Source organism: Hydractinia symbiolongicarpus, chromosome 13, assembly GCF_029227915.1.
Source record: "Hydractinia symbiolongicarpus strain clone_291-10 chromosome 13, HSymV2.1, whole genome shotgun sequence".
NCBI lineage: Eukaryota > Metazoa > Cnidaria > Hydrozoa > Anthoathecata > Hydractiniidae > Hydractinia > Hydractinia symbiolongicarpus.
Window position 1 is genome coordinate 7,306,395 of NC_079887.1, and position 14,023 is coordinate 7,320,417.

General features: G+C 32.7%; 2 protein-coding genes across 4 annotated transcripts in view; one reads left to right on the plus strand and one right to left on the minus strand.

The window, feature by feature from the left end:
• LOC130622982 (tyrosine-protein phosphatase non-receptor type 13-like) overlaps window positions 1-161 on the minus strand; it is a 36,374-nt gene extending 36,213 nt beyond the window's left edge. For all 3 annotated transcript variants that reach the window (XM_057438452.1, XM_057438451.1, XM_057438453.1), the window contains exon 1: window positions 15-161. In XM_057438452.1, the coding sequence (XP_057294435.1) occupies window positions 15-29 (15 nt within the window). In that variant the 5' untranslated portion in view covers window positions 30-161. The remainder of the gene's footprint in view (window positions 1-14) is intronic.
• LOC130622984 (FACT complex subunit SSRP1-like) overlaps window positions 1-14,023 on the plus strand; it is a 92,060-nt gene that overhangs the window by 54,937 nt on the left and 23,100 nt on the right. The gene's annotated exons all lie outside the window — the stretch shown is intronic.

The following is a 14,023-nucleotide window of genomic DNA, read 5'->3' on the forward strand; positions in this document are numbered from 1 at the left end:
GGTATAATACTTACTATAGGTGTGGTCATTGGAGCTGATCATAAGTAGCAACCCAATTTTCTTTCAGTTTTATTATATATTTATTTTTTCTGGTTTATTTCTTTCCTAAATTGTAAAACATTTAAAAGTGTCAAAAATGCACAATTTATTGCTTGTAACAATGTATCCATTTTTCGGAGACCAAAATAAAAAATTACATGTACATAATGGTCAAGTTTTTAACAAAAAACGATTGTGTAAAAGCTTTAAACTTCATAGTTAATTTTAACAAACTGCTTTAAATGTCACTGTAAGACTTAAGTTGGATTTCCAGTGTTGATACAAATTTATCTTATAAAAAGCAGTAAATCCATTTGCTTTCAGTTACAGTACAATTATTTTTTTGATGTAGTGAAATGGTAATACACTGCTCCAGGTAGCCAATAATACAAGATTTGGACGGTGGCTTTTACACAAAGATTCTTTATAATTTCATATTTAATTTTTTTTTTTTAAAAAAATTGTATTTCCTAACCCTTTGTAATTCATAAAATTTTATTTCCATTGCCTAGTGGGGCATGAAGCAATTTAAAAAAGACAAAACTGTTAAAAAAACAGATTAATATGAAGATAACGATATTTTTGTAAGAATATATCAGAATTCATTGCAAAGCTATGAAAATGGTATCACACAAATCTTCATAGAGGGGTAACCGCCATTATTTTGCTCCAAAATTACCCTGCAAAGCTTAAAAATTATTGTCTTTTGTTCTAAAAGAACGAATGAATTACCATGCAAAGCTTAAAAATCGCTGTATTTTGTTTTATTATGACAAGAAAAAGACCCTGCAAAGCTTAAAATGACTGTATTTTGTTTCAAAATGCGAAAAATAAATCACTCTGCGAAGCTTGAAGATCTCTGTATTTCATTCTAAAATAACGAAAAATCTCTGCAAGGCTTAAAAATTACCCTTTTTCGTTCTAAAATAACAAAAAAAGTTCCTTTGAACGTTAAAATTCTGGTATTTTGTTCTAAAATAACGAAGACACAGATATACTAAATTTGCACATTGATGCATTTTGTTCTTAGATGACGAAAAAAAAACATAAATAATGCTCAGATCTCATTGTATTTTGTGATAAAGTTAAGAAAATGCGTCGCCTTATTTGGTTGTGAAATAGCTGTAAGAACCACAGAATTTATCATTATGTTCGAAATTATTCTTTGGTATTTTTAGAAATACGAATTCTGTATTTTTTCAAAATAGACATATTTTTTAAAAAATACGAAATTCGTAATTGGTATTTGTTAGAATTTTCCTAAAGTTTTTAAAAATCTATATTAAAATACCTATATACGTCTGTTTGTCTGTCATGCAAAATTGTTGCTTAGCTGTGCACTGCTGTTTCCCTCTAACCACGCCTGAACAATGAAACAACTATAGTATTTGTTTTTTTTTCATAACCTTTTCATCGTCCTACCAACCCGTTTTTATACATCTTTTTAAAGTTGTACTGTAGTTGTACTTTCCCTATTTACCACGATTTTAGCCACTGCAAAAAAATGACATTTTCGACCTAGCCACCCAGACCAATTATTCGGGACCATAAATCCACACTATTAATCTGGGGTAATAAGCCTGTCAACCCTTTTGGGCCAGACTTTAATTTCATCAACCAATCAGAAACCTTATTCTTTCCACAAGTTTACGCAACCTGACGCTTTATTATAGGCAGGGCGTCAACGAGATCACCAGAATATACACAGGCAACCACAAGGCCATGAGGACCGATTGGTTTTACATTGCCTTTACACACTTATTCTTTTCCTCATCTTTTCCCATTTTCTTTGAAGCACTTAGCTCCACATTCTTTTAAAGTTTTTATTCAGTTTGGTATATCAATGTTTTTTTATGTTGGGGTTATGGCTATCTAGTTAGTTCTTGAGCTACCTCTGGCTAAAAAGTGAAAGTAGACAAATGCAGTTTTTAGCTAGCTACTACAAATTTCTAATTCAATAATTTTTATGATGCTAAGTGTAGTTAGGTAACTACACATTTTATTACTGTCATAAAAACTTATTCCGTAAAATAAATTTTGTTAATTGGACAAGGTAAGAATGGGCTGTTTCCTGTGTTATTTTTGAAATGTGGTATTACGCCTATTACTCATATGTGACACGGTTCACCTGTAATAAACGTTCAACCTAGTGTTAACAACGGGCTGTTTTTGTGGTTTGGGTGTTTTTTATTCAAGTTGTGATAAGTTTTTTTAGGAAAAGGCTATTACATCTATAGGCATGTGTGACACAGTTTACTTGTAGTAAGTGCTCAGTCCAGTGTCATGATTAATTTATTAACGTTTACTGAAACTTTTTCTGCAAAATAAAATAATATTGACTAAATTAGTTGGAAATCTTCGTGCATCGTTAGTTACAGAAAAAACGTCAGAAATCCTTTGATTCTACTTGTATTATTTTCATATTAGACTGGAACATGGGTTTTCGTTTGCCAAAAAAATCAGGCTTAATGAAAAAAGAAAAGAAGAAAAAAAAAACGATGTTCTCTGCGAAAAAAAATCCATGTATTGTGAAGGTCAAAATAAAAAATGTAAGAGTATCATACTAAGTCCCAGACCCATGTTGTGATGTGTCTTATTATTTTATTAGGTAGTTGCATCTTTTTTGTAGAAGAAAGGAGAATTTTGAGACATTTCTAGGTTTTTCCTTGCTTTGGTTAACATCATACATATTTTTTTTTACAAACAAGCAAACAAACCAAGTAGCAGCTCCATTGATAAACAACAAATTTTAATTGACCAAAAAAATATAATAACAAAAAATTACTTGCATACCCGTAAAAAAAAACAAATTTTCTACACCATATTAAAATATATATAAATGTTATGATTTTCATAATAAAGGTTATCATATGCTTTTATAACATATTCAACATATATTCAATGACTCAACTACTAAAAACAAAACAGAACAAAAACTTTAAATGAACACATGTCCTTTTCTTCTGTTCTTCATCTTCTTAACAAAGTTGAAAACAAACTTTTCACTGGTGTCTAAGCACTTTTATGACTTTTATATAGATTAGATTAATCTAATGAATAATAAATGAGACATGATCCAAGGAAAAGATTATATAAGAATATCTCTTTTGTTTTATATATTCCCAGCTACACAGATTCTTTTTTTTTAGTTTACTCTTAGACTTCAAAGTCTTTCATTGGAAGGTGAGCAGAGATCTTCACTCCCTCCTCTCTCACACTCTTTTAAAGATTTTTTCCAACAACAGCAATAAAAAAAATATCAAAACAAAAACATAAAGAAAAGCTAAAGTTTTATATATTACAAACATCTGGAAGACACATAAAAGAAAAAAAAGAATATTAAGGAAAACATTAAAGGGTTAAAAAAAAATTAAAAATAGATTAAACTTTTGATAAACATAAAAAACCGCACATACTGTGCTCTGACTAAAGTGTTGATTAAAAGAATAAATCATCACCATCTTTAAGTTTAGTTTATCGACAATAACAAACTAGTTTTTTTTAAAGTACTTTCACAATTGTTTTGTGACTCATCTTAGACGTTAAATTATGTGAATTCAAGTAGTGAAAGTGATATTGTGTATTGCTTTCATATTATGTTTTAGTAATATTGCTTTGCTGTTATAAAAAATTTCTATTATTTGAACTGTCTATCTTTAAAGTTTAAACGTTGTGTATTAGTCCATAATTTTGCTACAGTTGCAATATTTTAAATATAAAATTAAAAGGGAGAGAGCAAAAAAAGAAATATAACATTCACCGATATATTTTTTTTAACTGGATCTTTTTACTGCAGAAAACCAATAACACATTTAATTGCCCAGGATCTAAAGTAAAAAACATTTTAAAGGGGAACTAAGCCCAATATTTGCAAAATATATTTGAAAGCTGTAATTTTTCGTTGAAATACTGAAATATTTTAAAAAAAAATCAATTTCCCCCCTTTTTGGCATATAAATTGTTTACAGTAGTCGCCATAACATAATTGAAAGAACATCTGCAATGGAGACCTGTGATGCAACTTACGCTCATGTCAATTCTTCGCACTCTTAATCTTATACAGAATATAAAACTATCGTAGTACAACGTGTGCATGATACTTCTCCGTTAGTTGTTATTATTTATATTTGCAAAACGATTTTTGTAAACTATACCCATTTGTAAAACATGTGGTTGCAAAAATAGTACACCGAAAAAAAGTGAGATTTTTTTTTTACGATTCCAGGACCCAGCAGTAGTGAAGAAAGTTACATTGTCTGAAGTGGGTTAACAACATTAGTCGTGCTGTTGTAAATACTTTAAAATTTTGTAAGGACACCATGTTGTGCGAAAATCATTTAATGCATAAAGAAAGAAATATGTTTGCCAGGAGAGTTCCAGGAAAGAAAAAAGAAAGAGTTGTTGTCAGGAGCAGTACTGTCAAAATTTTTGCACAAAACATATGACAAAATAAACATAAATAGGACAAAACGCTTACAATAGCGAAAATCATCTAAAAACCGTAATGTTTTTTTATATTCGTTTCATATTATCTATACAAAGTCTTTGAAGCCAGTATATTGACCTTAGGGATCTGGAAATGTTTTACGAATTTTGTGAACAACGAAAGTTGGGATGAAAACACAACAACTTTTGCCAAGTCTTTCGTAAAAAAAAACCCACACTGTGTATTGTCTGTACTTATGTATCTCATTTTTCTAAAATCATATCAAAATTCATGTTGCGGTGTAAATTGGGACTGAATAGAATATAACAGAACTGAATAGAATATAAATGGAAGCATGTGTGCTCTCCCTTTTTTTGTTGTTCTTCAACCTTTATCATTCATAAAGTTGAGAATTCTTTACAACAATTGTAGCTAATTCAAGACTCTAGCTAATTTCCCTCATATAGCATGGGTTGACCTGTTGCTGTGGTGAAGACGGGTTCAATAATTCATTTTCCCCACACCACAGGAAAAATGTTTTGTTTTAGAATTCTGGGATTTAAAATCTGACCACACACTTAATTTGTGCTTTAGCCTTTCTAATTTAATTTTTTTCATGTTGGCAAAAATGCTTTTTTTGCTTCACACCGAAAAACCTGATTTTGTTTTGTTTTACTATATTTGTTTTTGTTAAAGGTTACCTCCCACGAAAAATCAAGTTGAGCTCATATAAAAGATCTTTGAAAGTTCTCTAGAAATATTTTTATTTTTTTGAAAGTGAACGGCCAGAAAACATTTTTAACTTTCTATGGCTTGTCAAAAATGTTAAATTAATCCCCTTGTAGAGCACACTTATGACATCATGCATAATTAGTAAATCTTCTTAGTCCAAATACTAAAGAATTAATCAAGAATTTATAAAAAAATATTTAAATTCCTAGACAACCTTTCAAGCTCTTTCATACGCAATTAACTTTATTTTTCGCGGGAGGTAACCTTTAAATTAAGAGAGACAATCATCATCATCATCATCATCATCATTCTCGGCTTACCGTCCGTTTTCCATGCTAGCATGGGTTGGACGAGGTATATTAATGACCCTCTCCCAATCTGATCTAGACTGTGTTAGATCTAAACTCAACTTCCTCTCTATCAAGTCTGTCCTTATAACCTCCTGCCAAGTCTTTCTCGGTCTGCCTCTGGGCTTTGCCCCGGGAACTATCAAGTCTCTACACTTTCTTACCCAATTATCCTCCTCCATTCTTTCCAAGTGCCCCAGCCAATTCAATCTTCTTATCTGGATAACATCTTTAATTCTACGGAGACTTAGCCTGCTTCTTAGCTCATCTGAACTCTTTCTGTCTCTCAGACTGGCATTACACATCCACCTAACCATTCTCATATCATTCCTTTCTAAACGGTCAAGATCTTCCTGCTTCACTGCCCATTTCTCACTACCGTACAACATAACACTTCTTACACAGGCCTCATACAACCTACCTTTTACCTCAATTGACAGGACTCTGCTAGTCAATAAAGGAAGTAACTCTCTAAAATTTTTCCAAGCAGAACCTATCCTGCAAGTAACACTTCTTCCAACACCCCCTTTACTGCCCAACATATCACCTAAGTAACAGAAGTTCTTAACTATCTCTAACGAGCCACTGTTGTACATCATTAAAGCTGGAAATACTTGATTCTCTATAATCTCACCTAGTCCTATCTTCCACTTCTCAAACTTTTCAACTAGTTCTTCCATCAACTCTGCTATGAGAACCAAATCATCTGCATACAATAGCTCCCATGGACAACCTGTTCTGAACTCCATTGACAGCGCTTCTAAGACTAGGATAAACAACAAAGGACTAAGTACAGAACCCTGATGTACACCAATATTTACACTAAATTCATCACTAAGTGAATCGTTAATCCTGACACGACTTCTAGCATTGCTGTACATAGACTGTACCATCGTAACTAGCCACTCATCCACACCTAATTTTCTCATAGCCCACCAAATAACTTTACATGGCACTCTATCAAAAGCTTTCTCTAAATCTACAAAGACAAAATAGAGATTCTTTTTCTTTCCTAAATACTTTTCCTGAAGATGTGTGAGTAAAAATATTGCATCTGTAGTGCCACGCCCTGGAACAAAACCAAATTGCATCTTATCTATATCAATTCTTTCTCTAAGTAACTTATCAATCACTCTTTCAATAACTTTCATTACTTGATCAACCAACTTCAAACCTCTATAGTTACCCCTTTCTAATGCATCACCCTTGCCCTTGAAACAATTTACTATTACACTCAACTGCCACTCACTCGGAATAGCACCATCCTTTATAATCTGGTTAGCAAGACTTGTAATAATCTCAACTCCAATATATCCAGATGCTTTTACCATCTCTGCAACAATACCTGATACTCCTGCAGCCTTGCCAATCTTCAATTTCCTAATAGCCTCCACTACCCATTCTGTCTTGATCTGCATAGCTGGCCCTTCTACAACATCATCATCAGACAAATTATTCTCATCCCAATCAAACTCAGTGTTAAGCAACCTCTGATTCTTCCAAGCTACCCTTTTCTCCTCCTCTTCTTCCTTTGCTTTGCTATCTTGAATACCTCATTGCGCTGGTCTTCCCTTCTTAACACATCTGCAAATCTGTTTCTCTCTGCTTCTGATTTTGCCTTATACACTGCTGTACGAGCGCGACGCTTAGCTTCTAAGTAAATATTTTTACTACCACCTGACTTCCACTCTTTCCAAAGTTTCCTTTTTTCCTTTATACACTGGTCAACCTCATTATTCCACCACCAGGTCTGTCTATGTCTAGCTGGTCCTTTCGTCCACCCACAGGTATCATCAGAAGCTTCTAGAAGACAATTCTTCAAAGTAGTCCAAGTACTTCCAAGTCCAAGTCCAAGTATACAATGAGAGCAAAATTACAGAAAGTTACATCTAAAAAAACCAAATCAAAAATTTGCCATTGTGAATCAAAAAGCTTTGGTAACACGTTGGCAATCCTTTTTGCAAATGTCGAGCGCCAACCTGAATTACTAAGGCTGAAGTAAATGTACATACAATGTCCAGACAGTATTGTGGTATTATAGTCTTGTTGCGTATAAAGAAGCACAACTAAAGTACTTAAGCAAAAACATATGAAATCACCAAGGCTGGGCCATATGCCTAATGATTTTATAAGCATAATGCACACTTAAAAACAGCTAGGGTATTCAAAATAAACCAGTTTGCTTGAACTATGACAGCAAACATATTTCCAAAAGGAAACTATTTCAATGCGTATTCTTAGACATTTGTCTAAACGTATCCCATAACAACTTTCAAGTCATTAATCCTCTTTGGACTAAGTTATTGCATTTTTAATATTACTGAAATGGAATACTCAATCACAATGATATGAGCACGTACTAATAGCATTTTTTGGTTCTCAAAATCCGCCTCAAATTCTAGCTCTGGTATAGTGTGGTTGCGTTACTTTGTAGTGCTACATTCTGTATGAGATGCTGGCTTTTGGATAGTATTCAGACAATTAATTTAAGTTTTTTAACAAAAAAATTTTTTAAATGAATTTTATATACCTGTAAACTTTTAAAAATAAAATTATAATCACAAAAATAAATTGGGAAAATACATGGCATAAACATTTCCATGTTTCCTCTTGCACTGAAGCCTTACCACCATTATTGTTTTTCTGTTATTTGTTTATACATAAATGAATTTATTTTCTTAATTAACGGGAATTTGTGAAACCAATGAAAGAGCAAAACAGACCAATTTGGCCAGGGTCATTTCTTCAAGTCAAATATTGTCCTGGGAATGAGCTTTTAGATGATCAGCAAAGTTTTTGACTTCATACCATTCCATTCTGATTTTATGGTTACAGTGATGTTTTTGTTTTTCCTTATTCCATTTCGCATTGATTACAGCTCGGCAATTTGCAGGGTTTAATTAAATATTTAAGGTAATCTGCAAAAATCAAAATAGTTTATTTTCAGTTCTTTTGCCCACAAAGCATGTTTAACAAAATACGACATTGTTTAGGTTCAATGTGATCACATTTTAATGGTTTTAGAATGACATACCACATTGTTTAACCTCCAAACAATCGCATTTTCATCACTTAAAACAAAATATGGCATTGTTTAAGCTCCGTGCAATCTTGTTCTAATGGTTTTAGAATAAAATAAGGTGTGGTTTAATTTTCATACGATTGTGTTTTCATTTAGTGAAACTAACTTTTTATTTTTGAATACAGATGTATACATGAGGTAATAAGGATAGACTTGATGCACAGGAATTTGAGTTTAGATCTCACACAGTCTAGATCAGATTGGTCATCAGAGGGTCATTAATATACCCCGTCCAACCCATGCTAGCATGGAAAACGAACTTTAAGCTGATAATGATGATGATGATGATAGGATGTGAATGATAGAGCAATCAAAAGTACTATTTTTAATAGGATTAAAAAGCATAAAAAAAAGTGGCCATGAAAAATATAGATTTTCCATTCATTTAAAAAAGTTTTAATAGCTTTAGTGATTGTTAGTGCTTTTAGACAATAACATACATGCACAACAAAAATTATATTGTCATGCAACACCGCAAAGCCTGCGTAAATGTAATTTTACATCTCCACCAGTTGGAGTTGCAATAATAAAGACACGTGTAAAACACAGAAATTAAAATTTATATGTAGCATTTATTTTTTAAATATTAATTTTCTATCTGCAAATTTTATGTTTGGTAGGTAAAGTTGATAGTCGAAAGAAAGGCAAAACTTGCGAATTGCAATTCATTGAAACGCTGATTTAGTTTTGATGTGATTAAGCAAAAATATAGTTATATATTTTGTTATTACCTGGCTGATACAAAAAAACAGCTAGTATGAAAAAATTCCGATGATTTGATTGGTTTACGGCTTATTTTAACAGGTCTTTGTATGAAGCCATACTAACTGGTTTGGGTAGCCATGATTAAAATGGTAACATAAAAACGTACAGAAATAAAAAACATTTTCACAGCACACAAAAAATATAAAAGTAGCTCACCTAAAACCATCTTTTCGTTTCAATTCATATAAACAATGATTCAAATTTTTTTTGTGTATTTACAAAATTTTAAAATTGAACGATCTTGAATTTGAAAAGTATCAAAATCGAACATGCATTTTCTTCCTTTGTGCCTTGGGAATAGCAATTTATATATAGATTTGTTTGTTTTGTTCACAAAGGAATATTTATTTGCAGACCAGATACAGTCAGGTAATAAAACGCCCTCGGTCAAGGGCACAGACCTCGCAAGCTCGATCTGTACTTTTGACCTTGGGCTTTTTATTTTACAGTTTAACATCAAAACCGGTCAGTTTCCGTTAACTACAGTTTCAACTAAAATGAATTTAACAAGGTATATATATAATTAATTTATATATATAATTAATTTTTTGTATTTAAAACAAGCAGGAAATATACAAATGCAAAGTGATTTTTATTACAAGGAAAGAATTTATAACTATTTTAAACAAATGTATATATAATATACTGTAATTGAAACAAATTTAATATACCATTTTTCTTAGAAAAAGAGGATGGTGCAATAATATCCCTGTAGATTGTTTTAAAATCCTCAAAACAAGATTGTATACAAAGCAAATATCAAAAAAAGGAGAAAATCAAAAAAGGAAAAAAGGAAAAACATTGTTGAAAATTATACAAATATGTGTAACGTCATTATTTTTTGCCCAATTATTGGTGAAGAATCTCCTAAAACTTTGCTTACCAAAATATCATGTTCAAGAAATAATAAACATAAAAATAATGAACAGACAAACAGGAAGAATATCTTTAAAAATTAAAAAAGTGATCTTCATAGAAATTTGCCAAATAATATTACAGATGGAAATCTTAAAGAAAGTATAGACTTCCATCACAAGTTACTTGTCTGGAAGATTCTTTACACTTTTTTAGCTTTAAATGGGAAGCCGTTTTGCCAAATCCTGTGTTGACAAAAGGGAATTTGACCCTGTGGCGCTGTTGTGTTGTCAGATTAAAAGCCATTTAAGCTTTGTTTTAAACCTCCTCCTTAGTCAGTCAATCAGTATAATTCAACTCATAAACTACGCTAATACATAGTGCGTTAGGGGACCGGCTAAACCATCGTTACACATTTTATATTGAAACGATCATGATCATTTCAAGATTGTTTCAACAATTTTAATATCGTTTACATATCGTTTCATGAAACCAACATTTAGCGATTTAAAACGATTTGGAAACGAATAAATTTATGTTGTTTGATAAGCTCAAAAAAATTTGATCATAAAGCTATAATGGCTTGAGTTGGAAAACCATTTAAAAACAAAATAATATCGCTAGCGTACAACAGTCACCATTAAGTTTTTGCCGGGGAAATGCTGAATTAGAAAAGGGAAAGTGTGGAGAGAAAAAGAGCAAGAGAAAAAGAGAGAGAGGTAGATAGAAAGTATTTTAGAATAAAAGAGAATGGAATAAGGGAATAGGAAGAGAATGAATACAAGTATATAAGTAAGTTACAGGCCATTCCTTGAGACAAGTGCGATCGCACGTGCACTCGCCTGCACACCCGTAAAAATATTTACAAGTGCTTTTTATCCCACTCGTGAATTTTTTCTTTGAGTGATGAAAAAGGCTATTACGCTGATTACATAACATTTATTTCTTTGTGATTGATTTGTTTAAAAAGTATAGAGAACATTAAAGTCGGCCCCTTTCCTTTACGCTGACACTCTTATCCTTGGCTGGTGCATTACACTGAGACTCGAACGAAAGACGGAAGACCATTTGGAGCCATGCATCAAATCAGTCCAACCTTCATTGTCACAGAGAATACTGCAAGAAGAGTGCACACGCATGCAAGTTAAATATAACCAGAACATGAGAGAGGTTTAGGTGTCCTGCACCTTAATACAGCTTTCAGACGAATGTTTTCGTGATGTAATACCAAAGAAAAAACATGTTGAATACAGTTTAAAAAATCTTTTTAAAAAAATCTTTTTAAAAGGGGAAAAAGAAATCAAAAATGTCTAGAAATATATTTAATGGCAAAAACATATAGCGAATCTGCCAACACATCATCGCGTCCAACGTTTCAACCTTGCACTTGTGGTTAATACGTTTTACAAAATTAATTTCCATACAAAAACAAAAATGGTTAAGTGTGAATCACACTTGCAAATATTCACATCTCACTTGTAAATTTTTGCTTACAAGTGCGAATTTTCGTACACCATAGCATACTTACTTTGAATACTTTGAAGTAGATTTTGTGAGATCTTCATGCATCCAACTCGGCGAGTCCAATGCTCATCATGTCAATGATGCTGTTCGTGTTGGCCTTTCGAAACTGAGCATTGTATCATAATGGGTCAGTAACTGTGATAAACAGGAACGACCTTCTCTAAAACCATGTTGTGAGTTGTTAAAGGGATTGTACTGTACAAGATGATCAACTATGTTCTTTTTTATAACTTTTTCAAATATTTCAAATATTTCAAACATGTGAAGTCAAGGCAACTGGTCGATAGTTGCCCACTTCGCCTTGGTCACCTCCTTTGAAAATGGGGGCAATGTTTGCAGTCCTCAAAAGCAGAGGTGTTACACCTGTGTTGAGACAGTTTGACCAAAACATAAGAAGTGGAGTTGCCACAGTAGCACTTGTAATTTTTTTAGCGGGTGCTTTTTGTAGCTCTGGCATAGTTTTATTCAAGAAATGGCCTGAAGTTAGTAAGACCACCATCAAAGATATGTTATGTTTGCGGCCTGAAGACCCTGCAAAAATTAGTCGGTCGGGCGTGTTTTTACCCAGGATTTTCAGATCAGAGCTGATAAATTGGTTCCCAGGACCAAAAAACAGTATAGCGTCTTGTTTGCAGATCCTTTTTTTGCTGCCCTGTAAGCTATTAGTAGCCACAGGAGTATATACTCTAAAGGAAATAATTTTTATGAGAATTAATTTTGCAAGTTTTTGTCAATTTTGCAAAAACATTAGTTCTCACAAAAAATTATGTGACCTTATATTGCGTTTGACTCAGGTTTTTCTTACCAGAAGTGAGTCGGTCAGAGGACACGAACATAACATATTTTTGATGGCGGCCTAAATAAGAATTTACTTCAGAAAGCTTTAGTAAAATGTGTCTATAAATAACTACAAAGGTGTTTGCTTATTACTTTTAAAGAGGACTCTGTGATATTAATTGAGGGTATTTTAGTGTTCAGACTGTTCCAAGTTTGAACAGCTTGATAGTTTCACTAGCTATACTTTAGAAAAACTTGTACTAGAAAAAAAAAAGATAATAAATAAGAAAAGATATTTTTAATCAATACCTTTTGGATCTTGTATTCTTGAGAAAATTAATTGAAGATGAATATAGCTAAGCTATCTCAAGTTTCTACTTAATGTAGACCCACTTTTTCTTCTAGGTAGCTAACAAGATAAGAAATACAAATTGTTTAGCTAACTTAGATAGATGTGCATATAGTAAATGGCTAGCCTCACAACTATCGAGGGATATACCCTGTCTATTATTTCCAGGAGGGGCCATATCTGATCTGTTACAACCAGGGTTAAGAGGGGAGGCTGGCTGTAAAGTTCTTTCTACCAACAATTCCTCTAGATCCAACCAAAAGATATCGCTGAGATTATGAATGGCACGAAGCAGCTGTTTCGATTGCTTGTTTTCATCCACCGTTGAGAAGAGGTTATTTGAAAGTGAAAGTGTTTTACACTCCGCCGTAGGTCTTATCTAGAGCGATCCCTGAAGGCTAAAAAAAAGTTATGAGTTTCTTAATTGCCCGTAACGAAATTACGATGGCACTGAAGGGTCAAATTTCTATCGACATTTTCGGAACTTCTATTCAACTTACGGAACTTTTATTCATCTTTTCAAAACATCTATTCACATTTTTAGAACTTCTGTCCAACCTTATCGGGATTTTATTCATGGGCCGAAAACTCCTATTCAAACAATTTCGGAACTTCTATGTAATAATCGGAACTTTCTATTCAAGCACTTTCGGAAAACTTCTATTCAAGATGCGGAACTTCTATTCAACTACTTTCGAAAAACTTTCAAAATATTGAGTAGGAGTTCCAAAATATTGAATAGGAGTTCCGAAATATTGAATAGGAGTTCCGAAATATTGAATAGGAGTTCTGAAATATTGAATAGAAATTTGACCCTTCAGTGCCATTGTACGAAATATACTATTAAGAACTAATTTTACTTGGTTTTTTTGAGCGTTTTGGTTAAAATAAGCCAGTCGTTTTGTTTCGAAGAAATCAAACAAGAAAATATTTCTAAGCACAGGGTCGTAGTCTGTGGGATAAGTGTGTTGTGTCCCGTTTTGCGGGAGATTTCCGCGGGAACATGGGATGGCGACAAGGTTTTTTTGCCTGTCGTGTTGTTTTTCCGTCCTGGTTCTTTCCGTTGGATGCTACCTGGATAATTGGAAGGTTGTTAAAACTGTATTTTCAAATTGTTTTTAACACTT